This window comes from Camelus dromedarius, chromosome 26 (assembly GCF_036321535.1).
Source record: "Camelus dromedarius isolate mCamDro1 chromosome 26, mCamDro1.pat, whole genome shotgun sequence".
In the NCBI taxonomy this organism is placed as follows: domain Eukaryota; kingdom Metazoa; phylum Chordata; class Mammalia; order Artiodactyla; family Camelidae; genus Camelus; species Camelus dromedarius.
In genome coordinates, this window is record NC_087461.1 from 11,269,872 (window position 1) to 11,288,696 (window position 18,825).

Here is an 18,825-nt window from a genome sequence, read left to right on the forward strand (position 1 = left end):
CAGTTTTACACACACACACAAAAAGGATAAATAAAAGCCACTAAGTGTAGGAATCACAAAAAGATTCAAAATTATTTTATATGCTTCCCTCAAAGCCAATCCAAGGACACAGCCGCTCCATACTTTACTACTGACCTCTATTTACTGATCCTAGTGGTTTACTTCAAGCTCTTTGACTTTTTAAACTAGGCTCTTAATAGGCCAGAAAATAAACTGTATTGAAAAAGTAATAGTCAAGCATGGAACAAAAGCCCTTCAGTGAGAAAGTTCTTTTAATTTTTACACAATGACTCTGGTCAACACCACCTTCTCCCACTCCTCCATCTAGTCAAAATCACAAATCTCCATTTCTGGAAAAATGCACTAGAGCAACGAAGGAAGCCCAAACAGTCACAAAGTCAGCCTTCCTCTGAGGGGACAACAGACTCCCTTGGTGGGGGTGGGGGTGCCAAATAGAGGTCTCGCTGGACCCAAAGGCATGCCATGGAAACCCAGTCATAAGAACCTTAAGTACACTCCCTCTACTGAAACTGTGAACCCCCGAACCAGTTCTGAGCATGCTGAACGCTCTTTGCAGTTGTGAGGTTTGCGGTGCAAGATCTCGCTGCTTGGCAACAAGCGTGGTGCTCAACTTCTAAACTTCTAGGCAACAAAATAAAACACGATTGGTTCCCCCATGGGCAGGAGAATAGCACCGGCAAGCGCTTACAGTTCAAATAAAGAGGCAAAGCAATTCAGAGACCGTGGGGTCTGTTCACAGCCTAGGCACAAGCTCACTGATTAAGTAGTTTAATTTCTTGTCTAATACTGCTGACGAACTGACAGTTTAACATTGGCTTACCGCTCTATAAAAATACATTTCCATTCATGACAATGTGCACATTCAGTTGTTTGTTTTCAGAAGCAGCTCCTGGACTTGGGGGTAATGACAGAAGAGGATGGGATGAGGCAGGAGAAATCTACCAAGGAAACTCCATCACAGAGACAATTTTTATATGTCAGGTGTTTAAAAGTAAAGAATTCAAAAGAAACATATTTGTTAACACATGGTTTTGGTGGCTAGCTAACCACGATTGTTTTCCTAGCCTGCATTCCCAAGCTGGTTTCATAGAAGGCTTTATTGTAGCCCCCGAGAATTGTTTTGCATTAATTTCTATGACAAGGCACCCAAAACACATGGTGCTGAGAGTAACAAAACAGAGTTAGGGAAACAGTCATGACTTGGCACAAAGTGTGACAAGCTGTAAAAAAGGGAATGTTTCAATATCTGAAGTGGTGTTGATTTCCTATGAACAACCTTTTCTCTTCTAAACAGTATCATATTCTTTTCAAGCACATTTAGAACGCAAGTCAAGCTGTGTTTTATTTTTGATTATAATAAACACAGTCAGTTTACTGTAACAAAGACATACTCGTGGTGATCAGTTGAAAGCCAGAGTACAACACCATAAGATGGGCAGGGGGTGAAGTGGGGGATCCTGGGGGGGTGGGTAGTCAACTGATAAAATAAAAGACCAGCCGTCTGGAAAGTTCTCTTAAAAGAACATAAAAAGGCAGTGTTTTCTTATGAGACCAACACAGAATGCCAAAATATCTGGCTAGTCTCTTTTTTGTTTTCACTTATGGCAATTTGTAACTAAAAATAGCAAATCCTTCAAAATATTGGGCTCTCATATTTGTTTTTTTAATCCCTATAATAAACAAGAATTTTGTAAACTGTTTTAAATTGTAATACTCTTTCTTACGTAAGACTCTTCTACATTTTAAGTATATTAATTACAGTACCACCTAAACTGTTTTCTTCAAAACAGTCATTAAAAATGTTTATAATTATGCACGCATTTAGATTATTGATAAAAATGAAATGAAGAGTTCACAGCAAATAGTTACAAATAAAGCTTATAAAACTTTCATAATTAAAGTCCTGGATTCAAATTTATTAAGAAATAATGTAAATCCTCTTACCACTTCTTGAACCAATGATTTTTCAAAATCAAGCTCATACAGTAATTTGTCTCTACCATCCATTAGCTGGAAGAGAAGAATGTTACATTTTGATTAAAGATAAGAACAGAGCACCTGAGATTCCTCCTTAATAAAATTTAGTGAAACATATTTTGATTCTAAATGTGAGGGGAAAATGGATCCCAGTATAATCAAAGCAAAAAAAAAATAAGTCCACAGATTATCATGTAATAATAATACATTATTATACAACTATTATATTTTATTATATAAACAAGCAAAACATACACAGAAAATAACAATTTATTTACAGTCTTTCTCACCCCACTTCCCCCAAAATGTGGTATCAATGCAAAATAAAGAAAAGTCCTAGTTTATCAAAAAGAGCAATTTTGTTTTTCTCTTTATATGACCCATTTCTCTTATTTTAGGTTTTTGTGCTATACTTATATGCACATCAAGCCATATTATGCCAATTGAAAATAGCCATCAAAGCATATACTGTGGGACCTTTGTAGTAATTTGGCTTGTCTCAGTACTTTAAATGATTGTCATTTGTGTGTGGTATATACACTGACAAAATTCAACAACTCCTTTTGACATCCATTCCATTCAATTAATTCATATACTTATTAACTTAATAAACATGTTTGGAACACCTTTTGGATGCGAGGCATTTTGTTGGGCTGTGGAGGTATAAAAATGGAAAACAGATCCCTTCCCTGGAGCATATATAGTACAGTAGGGGAGCAATGTGAAAAAAATAACTGTAACACGCAAGCAAAAAGGTCACTCAATCAAATCTTCAGGTAGTCCAAAAGAATAAAAATCCACATCACCTAGCAACAGTAATTACAACAAGATCTCTATGCCTGGTGGTAATGGCACAGAAGTGCTATTGGACAAGGGTCTTGAAGGATCTGTATAAGTTCAACAAGCTAGAGGAGGAGAAGGCAAAGAAGATGGCAAACAAAACAGCAAAGTAACCGCAGAGAAGCATGGAGTGATGGAGGAACTGGGAAGAGTCCGGTGTTTCTGGACCCAGGGCACGTCTAGACAGGAATGGCAGGAAATGAAGGCAGATGGTGATCCAAGGGGAAATTATGAGGGTCCTTGCCCACCTCAGTTAGGAGTGGAGGTCAGAAAGGTGTGATGCAGAGAACAGGGGTCAGTTCAGATCAGAGCACTGCTGCTTACTAGCTGTGGAGGTAAATTAATTCTATGCTTCAAGTCTTAGTTTTCTCTTCTCTAAATTAGTATAACAAAACCGACATTGAAGAGTTTTTCTGAAAAGAATTTGAGACAGTAAATGTGAAAGTGCTTAGCTGTTCCTGGCACATAAAAATCACCCAGAGTGTTTTGGGACCGCCTGATTTTATGCTGAAGGCAATGGGAAACCAGTGAAAGTTTTAGCACCTAGGATGAGGGTATCAGATCCCATGGCAGCAACGTGGAAGCCAGATTTGCAGGGGGATGAGCTTGGAGACAGGAAAATGAAGTAGGACCTGATGGACATGAGGAAGACCTCCATCAAGTCTGTGACAACGTTCCTGCAGAGAAAGGAGACTGGAGATAAATTTTGGAGAGAAAGTCTACAGACTTAATGACCAACTAGACACAAGATGTCAAGGAGAGAGTAGAGGATGACTTTAGATTTGTCTCTGGTCCTCTGGACAGATGGCAATGTCATTCATTTAAGTGGTGAATACGACCAAGTCCAAATTTGTGGAGTAATAAATTCAAGTTTTGACACTGGGTTTGAGGAAAATGGAAGGCATTTTTGTTCAGCAAATATTTTTAAGAGCTGATAATAAAGGATACAAAGATAAGACATGGTTATTGACCTCCACGGAGCAGATAGTCCCAGGTATGCGAGGGCACAGTGGAAGTCCCTAATTACCATAGGGGACAGGAGGGGACTGTCAAGGAAGTCTTCGCAGGGCATGTAACAAGGAAATTGAGGATGAGGACGGAAGTGATATTATGGATGTAGTGTTCAGGGAAAACACGAAGCAGGAGAGAAAGTCTGGAGGTCAACGGTAAACAGATGTGCCAGTTATAGGAGAGTCTAAGGTCAGCCAGAGAGAAAACAACGACAACCAAGGATAAAGAGAATTCCCAGGACAGCATTCTCGTGAAAGATGGAGGAAGAGAAACTATCGACAAGTATTGCTCACGAAAGAGTGAAGAAGTGTGCTTCTGAAAAAATCAGAAGCAAGCATTGCTGCAGAAGGCATCTCTGACATGGGGCATAGATCTGTCATGCAGAAGATTCAAGAAGGAATAAGAATGAAATGGGCTGAGAGCAAGGGGAATCTCATTGTGACCTTATCAATGGGAAAAACTAGCAGTGGGGGCGTGAAGAAGGGACTGGTAGACACAGATTTCTTTTTGTTGATATTTGAAGAAGACGGAATGGTGATGGCTTCAGGGGTGGTCAAGGTCAGGGGATACCACCCAGGATGATGCCTTGGCTATGTCTGTAGGCTGGAGGGAAATGCTTAAAGGCACGAGAGAGAGAAAGGCTGATGAAGAAATCCTAGAAGAGGAGGAAGGAAGAGATGGAGTCAGGCAAACAGGTGGATGGATAGGTCAAGGCAAAGAAGAATGTCCCCTCTTCTGATGAGAAGGTGTAAAGGTGAGGCTAGGTACGCTAAGTGACAGGGTGAGCAAGAGAGTGCAGAGGAGAAAACAAATCCAGGTGCCTGCCATGTTCTTTGTGAGTTACTCCAGGAGGAGAGGAGAGGAACAGAGATGGAATTGAGGAAAGTAGTGGTGATGGGCAGAGTGGTAGTGGGCAGTGAGAAAGCATGCCAATTAGACCCAAGTGAAAGGATGGGGAGAGGGAGCACACAGTGGCTCTGGGTTAAAGCTCCATATGCATCTTGCAGTGTCACCTAAATCAAGGATCGGCTGTCTCCAAAGGTACAGGGCAGTCCCCGAGCAGGGCTGGGGAGCAGGGAGCACTGGTTATATGAGAGCCTCATAAGGTGGTGTAGTTGAAGCTGTGAAAGGCTGGACAGAGGCTTTAGAGAAAGTAAATCAATGAGAAGTGGAAGGAAAGGAAAAGATTTCGTGTTAAGTCATTATACCTTAGTCTAAAAAGAAGTGTCATTAAGTTTCCAATGGGCATCAATTACTGGCCACTGGCCCCACCCTTCCTCCCTCCTTAGATGTCTCAATTATCTCTTCTCTCTGTTGTGCTTTTCCCTTCTCATTCTTCTTCCCAATGACATCATTTGAAAATACTCTAGTTTTGTGGGGGAAGGTAGTGCTCAGTGGCAGAACACACGCTTAGCGTGCACGAGGTCCTGGGTTCAACTCCCAGTACCTCCATTAAAATGAATAAATCAATTAATAAACCTAATTACCTCCCCCCCAAAACACTCTAGTTTCATCTTTTAAAAAATTCCTTCCTCAATCCCATGTCCCCCTCCAACTCCTCCCTGACGTCTCCCTGGCCACCCACAGCCAAACTTCTAGACAGTTGCCCTGTTCACTGTCCCTACTTGTGCATTCACCCCCTTTTCTCTACTGCTTCCAGGATCCAGTCAAATGACACTCATGAATTAACAGTTGCCAAAGCTAACTGTCCAGTCTTCCCTTTTTAGCCTTCTGCACACCTGGCCTCTGGCAGCACTGGCCACACTGAATGCTTCCTTCCTTTTTGAGACTCTCATGCTTGGCTTCTGTGATGGCGTCTGCCCTGCTTCCCTCCTGCCCTACTCCTGTTCCCATTCTCATCTGAATGTTACCCAGCTTTCACTTCTCTCTCCTTTATCTCTCCCACCTTCAACCTTATCAAATTCATAACTTTTGCTCTCTAATCATCTCTTGAACTCATCCTCTCCTTCATCTCCAGGGTCACAGTCCTCTTTCTGTTTCAGTACTTTGTAGTTGCCCTGGTTTATATGAGAAACCTTGCTGTTTCTTTCTTTCTTTTTTTTTTTTTTTGGTCCTGGTGGCAGCAAGGCTGACTGGCGGCGCCCAACCTTCAGGTTTCTGTGCCTCCATTCCGCTCTCCACCTGCTCGCTGCCCGCTTCGCCCCCATGACAGAGCAGGCCATCTCCTTCGCCAAGGACTTCCTGGCCAGAGGCATTGCCGCCGCCATCTCCAAGACAGACGTGGCCCTGATCGAGTGGGTCAAGCTGCTGCTGCTGCAGGTGCCTCATGCCAGTAAGCAGATTGCGGCCGACAAGCAGTACAAAGGCGTCGTGGACTGCATTGTGCTCATCCTCAAGGAGCAGGGCGTGCTGTCCTTCTGGAGGGGCAACCTGGCCAATGTCATCTGCCACTTCCCCATGCAAGCCCTCAATTACACCTTCAAGGACAAGTACAAGCAGATCTTCCTGGGGGGCATGGACAAGCACATGCATTTCTGGAGGTATTTTGCCGGCAATCTGGTCTCTGGAGGCGCAGCCGGAGCCACCTCCCTCTGCTTTGTCTACCTGCTGGATTTCACCAGAACCCGCCTGGCAGCCGATGTGGGGAAGTCTGGCAAGGAGCGGGAGTTCAAAGGCCTAGGGGACAGTCTGGTGAAGATCATGAAGTCTGACGCAGTCCGAGGCCTGTACCAGGGCTTCAACATCTCCATGCAGGGCATCATCATCTACTGGGCCGCCTACTTCTGCATGTATGACACAGCCAAAGGCATGCTCCCTGACCCCCAAAACACCCACATCGTGGTAAGCTGGATGATCGCGCAGCGGTGACGGCCATGGCCAGCGTGGTCTCCCACCCTTGCGCCGGCGATGATGCAGTCTGGCCGCAAAGGAGCCAACATCATGTACAGGGGCACCCTGGACTGCTGGCAGATCTTCTGAGATGAAGGGGGCAAAGCCTTCTTCAAGGGCACCTTCGTGCTGGTCCTGTAAAACAGACTGAACAAGGTCATCTAGGCGACGCAGGCCCAGGCCCACAGGGCCCCGGAGAGTGATACTGACACCTAACTGTTATGGGCCATTGACCTTCGAGAAATTCCAGGCCTTGCAGGGGGCTGGGCAGCTCTGGCCGAGAGCGCGTTGTCACTGTGGCCATCGACACCGCAGGTCCATGCGTTGATTGGGGAATTATGGCATCTTCGTGGGTCCACAGGTGAGGCAGCTCTGCCAAGGCACACCTAGACTCCCAGTGCTTGTAGGACCCACCCATGTTTAAGTATTTATTTAAAACAAATCATGTCTCCCATTTGTACTTAGGCACTGTTCTCTTTTGCATAGCCGAATACTTGCAATTACGTTCTAAGTTGGGCATTCAGCTACAGAATAAAATCGGGACTCCAAAAAAAAAAGAAACCTTATAACTGGTCTCTCTGGCTTTGAATTTTTCCTCCCTGTCATTTGTTTTCTTTCTGCATTGTATATTCTTGCCTCCTTTGTCGAAGATTAACTGATCATAGGTCTGTGGGTTTATTTCTGGGCTCTCTATTCTAATCCATTGATCCATATGTCTGTTTTTATTCCAATACCGTGCTGTTTTGATTACTGTAGCTCTGTAGTATTGTCTGAAGTCTGGGAGGGTTATTCCTCCAGCTTTGTTCTTTTTCTTCAAAAATGCTTTGGCAATTCTTGGTTGTTTTCTTTCTGAAACACAGATCTGATCTTGCCCCAACGTTCAAAGCTCCCATCCACTCAGAAGGCAACTCAAACTCCTTGGCATGAATAACAGCCCTCCAAAATATGCCCTGCTTCTCACCACCCTGTTCGCACAAACCCTCCAGCCTTAGCAAGTTGTGTGCATGCCCCCTTCTCACATTCTGGCCCTTCCCACCTCCCCTTCATCCTTTCCTGGCTAATTCTAACCTCTCTTCTGGGACTCAGCTCAGTGTCCTTCCTCCAAACTTCCCTGCTCCCTTACAGTCCAGGCTGGGTGTGCCCCCAGCTGCCCCCACAGCAGCTGATGCTGCTGTGTCCTGATGCCAACCACACCTGGGCTGCGATCTCTGACCACTGGTCTGTCCCCTCAGAAAAGAATTCACAGTGTAGCCATAGCTGGGACACAGATTCAGCTGTCATTAGATTACTGAAATTTAAATGTAAAATTTACTGAATCCCATACACAACAATGCTGAGCCCAGGGCAATGGCCAGAAGTCATCCTCCCCAAATTCAGTTCCATTTTCAACTTGTTTTTACTTGCATCTTCCAGGGCTGAAAAGGAGACCCTGTGGCTCATCCAGAGGCTCCAGAGCGGCCCATTTCCATTCTTCCATTTTTTGCCTACTCCCTCCACGCACCCACACTTCCTCCTCTTCCTGCCGCAACACAAATTCTCACCGCTTAGTCTCACCGGATTCCACCGCAAGCTGTACGCACCCCAGTCACGAAGAGCTCAGCAAGTGGACCTGACACTGTGTGCAGCTCTTCCCCTCCTAGCCACCTGGAAAAATCAGTTCAAGCGCAGGAGAGTGAGATAGGTGCGGAACTGATGAAGTCTTTCCAGGACCTTCCAGGTCAAGCCCAGCATCTCTTCTCTACGTACGTCCTTCTGTTATGGTCCCCATCACACAGGCCTGTGGGTTCTGTCCCTCCCTCTAGACTAGCTCTGCTTCACAACGGGACTCTGTGTGTGTGTGATGTACATATAAAATTTTTGTATCTCAGCAGTGCCTGGTGCTCAAAGGCATCTACTAAACATGCCAAATTAATTGATTTAGTGAAGGATACTGGAAACAAACCAGGAAACATCAGCCCCCATTTGTTCAACAATTCCTGATCTGCTTTTCAACTGATGAAGCTCTCTGACATATGTTATCTCATTCCATCCACACAGAGACTTGGGAAGAAAGAGTCAAGAAGAAGGGGGATAAGGAACCGGATAAGGGGCTGTAGTGTCAGAAACAGAAGAGGAACCCAGGGTTCTAGATTCCTTGTGCTCAATACCAAATCGGGCCTATATTCTTGGCCTCGGTGGAGGGCCAGTGCATACGAAGAAAAAAAAAAAAAGAGCCAGAATCCAAAAAATGATCAGACTAGGGGTCTGCTATATTTGTCTAGAACAGAGCTGTCAAATAAAAATATAATGTGAATCACAGACATAATTCTGAACTTTACAGTAGCCTTGTTAAAAAAGGTAAAAGAAACAGGTGAAATTGATTTTAATATATTTTATTTATCCCAATGGGTATCTAAAATACTATTTCAATGTGTAATAAGCAATCTTAAAAACCATTAGTGAGATATTTCACATTTCTTATAGTACCTAAGTCTTTGAAATCCAGTGTGATTTTTCACTTACTGCGCATCTCAATTTAGGGGCTAAAATTCCACTGGAGATACTCAATTTATATCTAGATTTCATTAAATATACAGGTAAAAAAGTAGATTCACATATTCGAGTTATTCAAAACATACATGAAGGTTTTTCACTAACTGAAACGAATATCAATTTCTACATTAAAATTAAATTAAATATAATTAAAATTCCACTTCTCAGCTGTACTAGACCCAAGTGTTCAATAGCCACGTGTGGCTGGTGACAACCACTGGGCAGTGCAGAGCTAGAAAGCTCAGGCAGCATTTAATAGAAATATTTAAGCTCACACAGGGTCTAACCAGCCACTCGGTGGGGATGTTTCTTCCTAATCAATGGCTTAATGGTGAGACTTTTTGCTTTAATTTTCTTGAACTCTCCCCAAAGACTACTAGGCTCACCCAACTCATCTCTACCAGTGACAGTACAGAACGAACAGCCTGGCAAACATTTACATAAACCGAGATGGTTCCCTTGAAGGTTACTAATTGAAACCAGAAAGCTGAGATCTCATTTTCACTCTTGGAAGTTGATGCCAAGAAGGTTAAACTTTTCTGTTCACAGACTCTTGTTATCTTGGTAAGAATGGCATTTGCACTGTCACCATTGAAAATAGGATGAAGCACAAGAAAATGACATCATGTTGTAGAAGCCTGTGATGGATTCAGTGATGACAGAAAACATCCCCCAACTCTGACCCATCATGGGATGCATTTCTTTTAAAAACAGTTCTTGGAGGTAATTTTATCTAAAACCTAAGAATACCTTCAACTGTAAAATCAGGTTGAAATCTGAATCTAAACTTAGTCACATGAGTACTGGATGCGAGGCTAGTGTGACTGAGGAATTGAAGTTTTATCTAATTTTAATTAATCTTCATTAAAAATTGATATTCAATCCAGTTACTGGAAAGCATTTACATTTATTTGGAATAATTCAGGGATGTAAATCCACATTTTTATCTGTAAATTTTATGATCTCTAACTACATTCTCATTCTGTGAAGCACTCATAGAGCATTTTTATAAGTATGCCAGACACTGTGCTGAGCGCTGGGAGGATACCAGAAACTGAGAGACAGTGCTGTCTCTGCGTCACGGGGCCATCGCAGGACAGCCTGACCATCACAGGCAAGGGTTTTGAAAGCTACCACAGCTGCAACACTTGTGAGAACGAAGGAAGCACAAAGCAGGAGCATCTGACCTGTGGGTGGACCTGCCATGGTCCGGCCCATCGGATGCACCAGGAAACACCAGAAGAATTCCCTGCTCTAAATAGAGATTACCTGGGTAACACAAACCCAGTCCATTTATATACAGGAAAATGAACCTAAACCAACATCTAATTGGAAAATAAGACTGTTTATTCTTGATAACATAATTTTTCCACAAGCACATCTCTGGACTCCTATGTTACATGATTTTTCAATTTCTTACAATCAACAAGGTAGACACTCAGTTAACCCAAATCAAAGAAAACAATAATTCATTTTCAATTGGAGTATAGTCAGTTTACAATGCTGTGTTCATTTCTGGTGTACAGCACAGTGATTCAGTTATATATATATACGTTATATATATATATATGTTTTATATATATTATATATATATTATATATATATTATACATATTATATACATTATATATATATTATATATATATAAAACTTTTTTATATATATAAACTTTTTCATATTTTTTTCATTATAGGCTATTACAAAGTGGTGAATATAAGTTCTCTGTGCTACATGGTAGGATCTTGTTTATCTATTTTATATAGAAAACATTAATTCATTTTTAAGCTGGAATCCTTTTTCATTACTAGAGATCCTACCCAAATAATGGGAGAGACTAAATACAGAAGTCAGCTTTTCTCTGCATCACAAGGGGGACACAGTGTTATTTCACCAATTATGCTGATATTTCCATTTAAAAGAGTCATCCATCAATGTAAAAAAAAGTTACAGTACCTTTTTAATGGTTTTATGATCCTTTTCTGCCTTCTCTTTCAGACTTATAATTTCATCTTCTGTAAACAAAAGGAGAGAGGGGCCAACCATGAAATTACAAGCTTATGCCCCTGTATTCAATCTGCCTGCTTCAGGGCAGGCTGTACACCACTGGCAGGCATGGTGGACGCAAGTCCTAGCAGGACTGTGACCTTCACAACTGCCCTTGACATTCACAGCCTTCTTCCTGCTGTTCAGACGGCTGGTCAGATAGGGATTAAGAACTAAGTTCAAGATCCAAGTGTGGCTGAGGATTGCAAGCTTTTCACCAAGACCAGCAATGGACACTTCTGCTGTTAGTCACAACCAATACAAACTACTTTAGCAGGTGGCACTTATGACTCAGTAAGAACCACCCAAACCCGAAAAAAGCACTGTTACACTGTGTCAGAAGAGAAATGAAACTACACTGGCATGGTATAATTACATATTCAAGGAATACTGTCCTGCATCTGATTTTATCAATGTTTTGCTATAAATTTTCTATTGCTTACTCAGAGCTTTTCATTCTGCAGATTAAGGGCAAAATTATATAAACAATATACATATAAAGAGAACAGTACATGTAAATACTTTAGAGCACTCTAACTTTGATGATTTAAATGCAACATTTACCAATGTTTATGGTATGTAAAAAAAAAGGGGGGGGGAGGGTTCTACAAATGGAAATTGGTACTTAAAATTTGTCCCTAAAATTGAAGGTAAAGTAGTAAATAGTATGATATTTTCTGAAGGGCTAACTCTGTTTCTCCACAAAGCATATCCCGATATGTATGCTTAAGTATTAAAATGTTACACATTTTTAGATAATCGATTAAGCACATGAAACAGAAGTCAGCAAAAGTTTGTTTATAATATTTCTAAGTGATGTAGAGCACTAATTAGCGTATTTTTTCAAAGGCCAATACTTGGCTTAAGAAATAACCACCCTGAGTTAAAAACGTGTGGCTAGGGGAGTACGACCAAGTTCTGTTCCAAGAAAAGAATGAAAATCAAAAATGACTATCAAACTGATCTTTTAAATGTAAATAAGCAAACACATTGGAAAAGACAAACGTTGCTATGAATTTTATAAAGTACCCCACGTATTGTGTTTTCTCAAACATAACTTTAAAATGTTACCTAATACAGAATTTTCTTTTAGATTGAGTCGGATTTCTTCTCGGAGTTCTGAAATGACTTGAAGCATTCTCTCGTTTTCCATTTTGTACTCCAAATTTTCCCTTTCTGGAGTTGCTTTTAGAGGGCTGATGTCTTTCACAAAAGAGTCCTAAAAGATGGAGAATTCCATATTTCTAAGCCGGGAGCCAAGGATTTAAATATGCAACACAAGACAATACAGAGACACAAGAGCTATCATATAATTTTCTGAATTCTATTACACACTTATAATATGAATAGTAAAAAGGAAGGAGACTAAATGGGGCTTGCTGGAAGAAAGGCTGCAGTCCGTTCTGTACAAAGACCACAGCACATGGGGACAGTTTATTGACAGGAATAATGCATATCATACTGTTTGTGTGCCCTCATCATTCAGGTCAATTCATTATGGAGGCTGTGTCCGGGGAGGCAGCTGGGGCCCCTCCACCCACACTTCCCTCTGTGTGCATCTGAAGTGCTGTCCGCGCGTAACTAGGCAGGCCGCGGGGACCGCGGACGGGCAGCGCCAGGGGGTGGCAAAGCGCATGGCTAGGGAGGGGGGCTTGTTGCCTTTGTGGCATTTCCCAGTGTCAGCGCTGCCAGTGTCAGGAGGAGCACATCACATGTCAAAGTGGTGACGTTTCCAGGCTGGGAGCCGCATGGAGTCCATCAGGCACACGGATATCCACACAGTTGGTTTTCTGCTGGGTGGAGGAGCCACCCAGAGGCAATTCATATTCTGAACATTAACATGGCTTTGCATGCCTGTCACACTGGGACTGTGCAGGCGTTTAATGCTATTGAAGACATGGGTTTAAATCTCTATGCAAACAGTGATTACCTTGTAAGAAGGTTTCAGGATAACTTCCAACAAAAGACTTTTAAAGTTATAGTTTTAGTAAAGCAAACTCATTTACATTTTTATTATGTGTGTCTTTTGTTTAAATCTTGCCACGTCCATTATGGGAGAAGCTTTTTCTTACACGATAGAAGCTTATTGGGAAAGCTACCCTCCTTTTCTTCTTCTCATCTGGTTCAAAGCTATTGAAAACATCTGAATATACTTGCTTATGTCTGTCTAGATTTTCCTGCAGATTTTCCTGCCACACACTGTTTTTTTTAAATCAAGACGTAATGAATTGGATAAGCTGGTGCAAAACTTTATACTTCATGATGGTAAAATATTAAATTGATTATGCAATTAAATTGATTATTTCAAAATATTAAAGTGCCTGTTTGAAAGTCATTACATTCTAACACTAAAAGAGACGTGTCTATATATGCCTTCCTTCAAAATTAATATAGACACTGGAAATACTTCTGAACTTTAATCTTGAGATGAATTATAACTTATTTCTTGTAGCAATGCTATGACTGCAAATACACAAGAATAAAATCTCCTCTTGAAAATAAAATCATCTCTCCCAAGATAACTGGTGTCCTTTTGAAACTATATTTTTTTTTAACTCTAGAGATATCTGAAAGCAAATTATTAAAATGTTTTCCTCTGTGGTCATAATGGTTTGAGAGAAAAAAATGAGTAGTGACAGTGCTTTGCAGGACATTCATAAACCCTTAAAAAACAAGTGACTTACTACTGAAGTTAGTTACATCAACGTTAACACTTAATGTTAAATTTTGCACTAAGCCCAATTATGAATCTTCATGATTTTGATTCACCATTCCACTTAAATTGTTTGAGCCCAATTCATTCTTAATTAATGAGAACTAACAAAGTTAAAAGCTAAGAAACTATGCTGTTTTCTTAATAAAGGAAGAATCCCAGTCATTAGTTTCCTATCCCACATGGTTAAATTTGAGAACATCACAGAATGTATTTATAGACTAAAAAAGCTTTTTAAAAAACAAACAAACAATATTTTCCTTAATAGACTGAAGTGTAGATTTCCTAACAGTGGCAGAAAATGAACATCCACAGCAGATTAGGTGAGCACCTCCATTACTGTTAACTAAATATGAACTATTTAAATTAATCAGATGAAGTATAAAAATTACAAGTGATAGCAGCGAATACCTAAATGACTTTCTAAAAATCTCATAGAAAAGCAGGAAACAGGGAAACATATTCAACTCAGGGCTTTTGTTATTCCTCCCCCCCCACCCCACAAATCCACCGAAAGCCCCTGTTCTGAGAGGTTAACCTTTAGCTCTGTCCCCACCATCTGTCAGCTGCAGGAACTGCAGGTCATTAACTATTCAGATTCCCACAGCAATGAGGACACTCATTAGCAAAATGAACAAAGGGATAGTTCTGGGCGGCTACGGTCATCTGTTACACTTTGAGTGGCAGGTTTTGTGGTGGTGTTCCTTCTACCATCTGCCCATACCACTAGCTTTCCCTGACTTAAACCATGAGACTTCTGTAAAATGAACTGCATTAAAAAATGAAAGTTAAGAAGGATGGAGATCATTAAAAGGGGGTTAACTAGTTTAAGCAATTTCAAGTCACATTCTAGTCTAAGACAGTTTGTGTGGGACCCATGATCACTCTGGAATTTTACATTCATAAAGTAACTTGCCAATTTAGAGTTTTCCTCTCATGCAGTGAGAGTTAGGACTTTCAGGTGGTGGCTGACATGGTATTTCTCCTGTGAACAGTCACAAGATGTGCAGTATCACTGTTTTTGGGTTTCAGAATTCCAAACTGAGTCATCAAAGAATTGTTTCTGAAGACAAGCGCAGAGTCTGAAGACTCGAGCCTTGCTAGAATGTGGTCCAAGGACCAGGAGCCCAGCAGCATGTGGGAGCTTTTGGGAAATGCGGGATCTCAGGGCTCAGCCCAGACCTACTGTCAGAATCTGTATCTTAACAAGAGCTGCAGGTGACCCCCCTACACACAATAAAGTCTGAGCTGCACTGTTAGGAGCACCACATGTGCCCTCCCAGCAGTCTCCCTCCTGCCATATTGGCATCTTAATTCTGCAGGCTCCACGTAGAGGACTCCAGGACATCTCAATTTGATGGTGGGGTTGGGGGGGAGTGTGTGGAGCAGTCCCGATGTGTGCCCATGCTGCATGACAGTCACAGAGAAGAGCAGGTGCTTCCCCTGTGAGTGACAACCAGGAAAGCAGCACACTAGGCAGTGCAGCCCTGCAGAGCTGCCACTCTGGAATGACAGCTCTGTTTCCGAACTGTCAGCCACAAGCAATTACGTTCACCTACGAGGGTGGGAGTATGGGCGATGGTTGCACAGTGCATCCATGTTGGGGTAGGAAAGAAAAATACAAAGTTTTTCCAAAATGACCACTCTGATTGCAATGGAAAACATGCCTGTGCATGGAAAGACAGACACATGCTCGTATTATCAAGAGGATTTATCAACATACAGCATGACAACCTGATAACTACAGCGGTATGCATTAAGTCATAGTGGCTTTTCACAAAACCCAAAACCCAAAAGACACTTGAAGGAAGTTGCTCTTGGGGAAAACTCAGCATTAAGGATGTTCTGACCTGGAGAGATGGAAGCTTCTGTAACTTGAAGAGCTTCCTTTTTCCGATTTCCATTTTGTCATAAATAGAGGTTAAACTAGCTGTTTATCAAACTTTCCCTTTCCTATCACAGTCTTAGATTTCTCTAAAATAGTCCTGGAGAGATATTATGACTATTAATGACAAAGCAATTTATGGAACTGGACTATGAGTAAGAAAAAACTAGAGTATGTCCTCACTGATTATTTAATTTGCTTATTTCACATTTTCTTCAAGCTATTTCCATTGCCACTTTGAAAATTTCTAATTGTTTCTCCAAATTCGTTTTTCCAAATCCAATCTCAGATACCAGGCGTCTCTAGTTTTTTTTTTTTCCTAACACCACTAGAGGGAGCAGCTGTATTAGATGAAATTTCTAATTTAAAAGGGTACAGCACCCAGAACTTGAGTGGCACGGAGTTCTGGGAAAGCTAGAGGATTTCAAAAACGTATTTTTCAGAAGTTGATTTTTATATAAGCCATGACCCGCCTCTGCAGCGTTCACATCCCAAATGCACATTAGCTCTGCTCTGCGCTGCCCTCAGGCAGCCTTCGTTTTATTGGGGTCCTAAGGAGTTGGGAGAGATGTCCAATGCCCAGTTATCAGGAGTGTCTCATCTTCTTCAGACCTTAAGGTGTTTACAGAAATACTGATGTGTTGTCCTTGGGGACAAACTGCAGTAGAACAACCAGGTCTTCAGGAAGGCATCCTGAGCCAGGGAACAACACCCTCCCTGCTTGTATAAGAGCAGGGTGAGTCTCCTACGTCCGGTGGTCCTCACCAAGCCTCTGTCCGTCTTCCAGGACATCCAGACAGACCAGCTAATGGGCTGAGGACACTTAGAGGTATAAACACGCCAAGAAAGACCTCTTGTTTTACTGGAAGGAGCTCAATTACTGAATTGGGATGTTCTCAACAGTCCAGATGTCTGTTCAGTGCATTTCATGATGTGTAAACCAGACGGTCATTAAGAATTAGTGTATTTCCTCATAATGATAACTAGAATTTATATGCATGCCTTTCCTCAAGGAACTCAAAGCAGTTCACATTCAATACGACAGGTCTCCTCCTCATACCTCTGTCTGTTGGCTAGGCAGGTATCATGGCCCGTTTCACAAATGGGAAATAAATGCACCAAAATTGCCCTGCCAGTCGATGCAGGATATCTTTAGCCAAGGCAGGATTCAAAGCCAAAATTATTACAGCTTTTTTTGCTCTTTCTATTAAATAATTTTCTCCAAAAAATAAGAGTAAATGTAGACCCAAGAAAAGAATGGAAAAATTGGATCCTCCAAGGCAATCAGAACAAGTAAAATGAAGTAATATTCAACTTGATTAGATCTACAATCATACTACTTAATACTACATTGCTTAGAAGATGCTCCAAGTTTTTTTTTTAACCACAAACAATAATCCTAATAGATTAAAAAAAGCAAACACCCCTTCAGCAGTTAGTAAACAAAGTCCTTTAGAATGGTGCAAGTTCAATTCCTTAGCTCTTCTAACTTTGGAGTTTTGAATAGTGTGGGATTTAGATAAAGCACAGATTGCACTTAAAGGGCTCAGCAACCCACAAGTGTTTCTTCCTAGTGTTAACACTTTGATGTATAACTTCTCAGATTTTTTTCTGTACATGTTATATGCATGGCTCAATATTTATGTGTATATGCACATGTATTAATATATCGTACATTAATTATAATGACATTGTGATATAAATATATACAATAATACAATCCTTTATAATATTATAATGTGTATATACATAAATAAACTGCAACCTTTTATTCTTACTATAGAGGATAAAGCCCCACCTCCTTATGTGGTCCTTTGGATTCAGGTGAGGAGGTCCCCCAGATGAGGTACCTGATACCTGCTAGCTGATACTCAACAGATTGCTATTCTCTGGCCTCTCTGTTAGCCTCTCCTACTCAGACAATCCACTTCTTGCTCTTAGAACCGAGTAACAAAAATCCCTCTGGCTCTGGACTGTGGTTGGGCCAAGACAGCCAGTGGCTCAGAGCTGACTTGAGATGGAAATGAACTTGCCCTCAGAGACCACACTTTTCCAGATCCTTAAAAGTCTCCTCCTTGATGGACACCTAAGCTCTCCTTTCTCACCTATCTTCCCATTTCTGTTCTCATCAGTCTTCTGTCTGAGCAGGAAAGCCACTCCTGGCTCCCACTGCAACTGGGAGAACAGGGTGAAAACCCTCTGAGAATTTTCCTTGTGGACAGTATTTCTACGTAAGATCATCTTGTGCCAAGTTCATTTCTTGGAAGCCTTGAGATTATTTTGTGTCTTTCAAATTGTCTGGACTGCAAAAAAGGGTGGGAATCTTCAAAATTAAAACAAAAATCTATTCACAGGCTCCTCTCATGTGAGATAATTTTTGCAGTGGGAGATAGGTTATTTTATTTCCATTATAAATAAGAATTGAGAATAATTATATTACTCCTATTTATAATTATCATGGGTTTTCTAGAATGTGCTGTTGAAAAGAAAAGGGTTGGACTGGTTTATGTTGTGGAGAGATTCCCAGTTGATTTTATCAACTGTAGTTCCTCTCTCCCTAACGCAGCTTGTAGACAGTTGTAACTTTATTTACATATATTAAATGAATTACTCTTTGCTGTGAAACTTACAACTTTATGAAATCCAAATTCCTCATATTGGTCTAGTTCTTCTTTTAATTCCTTAATAAGTTCTTCTTTCTCCTTCATTTTTTTCAACAAAAAAGTAATTTTGGCAGTGGCTGAGTCTTGCACAGGCATCTTCTCTTCTTCTATCTCAAAGAATTGCTGGGGGGAGAAAACAGTGTTGGAAATCAGACACGAAGCTAGCACCAGCAGAAACCATTTCATGTTTTATTCAAGCTTCTGTCTTATAAAGTTACTTTTGCAAGTTGCACACATCTTAGTAAACAACTATATTCATATTGAACAATAATGGAAAACAGCACAGTATTA

The 18,825-nt window shown here is 41.2% G+C and overlaps 1 protein-coding gene and 1 pseudogene across 6 annotated transcripts in view; one reads left to right on the plus strand and one right to left on the minus strand.

The window, feature by feature from the left end:
* C26H10orf67 (chromosome 26 C10orf67 homolog) overlaps nt 1-18,825 on the minus strand; it is a 105,378-nt gene that overhangs the window by 51,033 nt on the left and 35,520 nt on the right. For all 6 annotated transcript variants that reach the window (XM_031444692.2, XM_031444696.2, XM_031444698.2 and 3 more), the window contains 4 exons: nt 18,502-18,657; nt 12,345-12,492; nt 11,184-11,242; nt 1,966-2,031 (listed from right to left, as the gene is read on the minus strand). In XM_031444692.2, coding sequence (XP_031300552.2) covers nt 1,966-2,031; nt 11,184-11,242; nt 12,345-12,492; nt 18,502-18,657 — 429 coding nt within the window. The remainder of the gene's footprint in view (nt 1-1,965; nt 2,032-11,183; nt 11,243-12,344; nt 12,493-18,501; nt 18,658-18,825) is intronic.
* LOC105106236 (ADP/ATP translocase 3-like) lies at nt 6,004-6,840 on the plus strand (annotated as a pseudogene).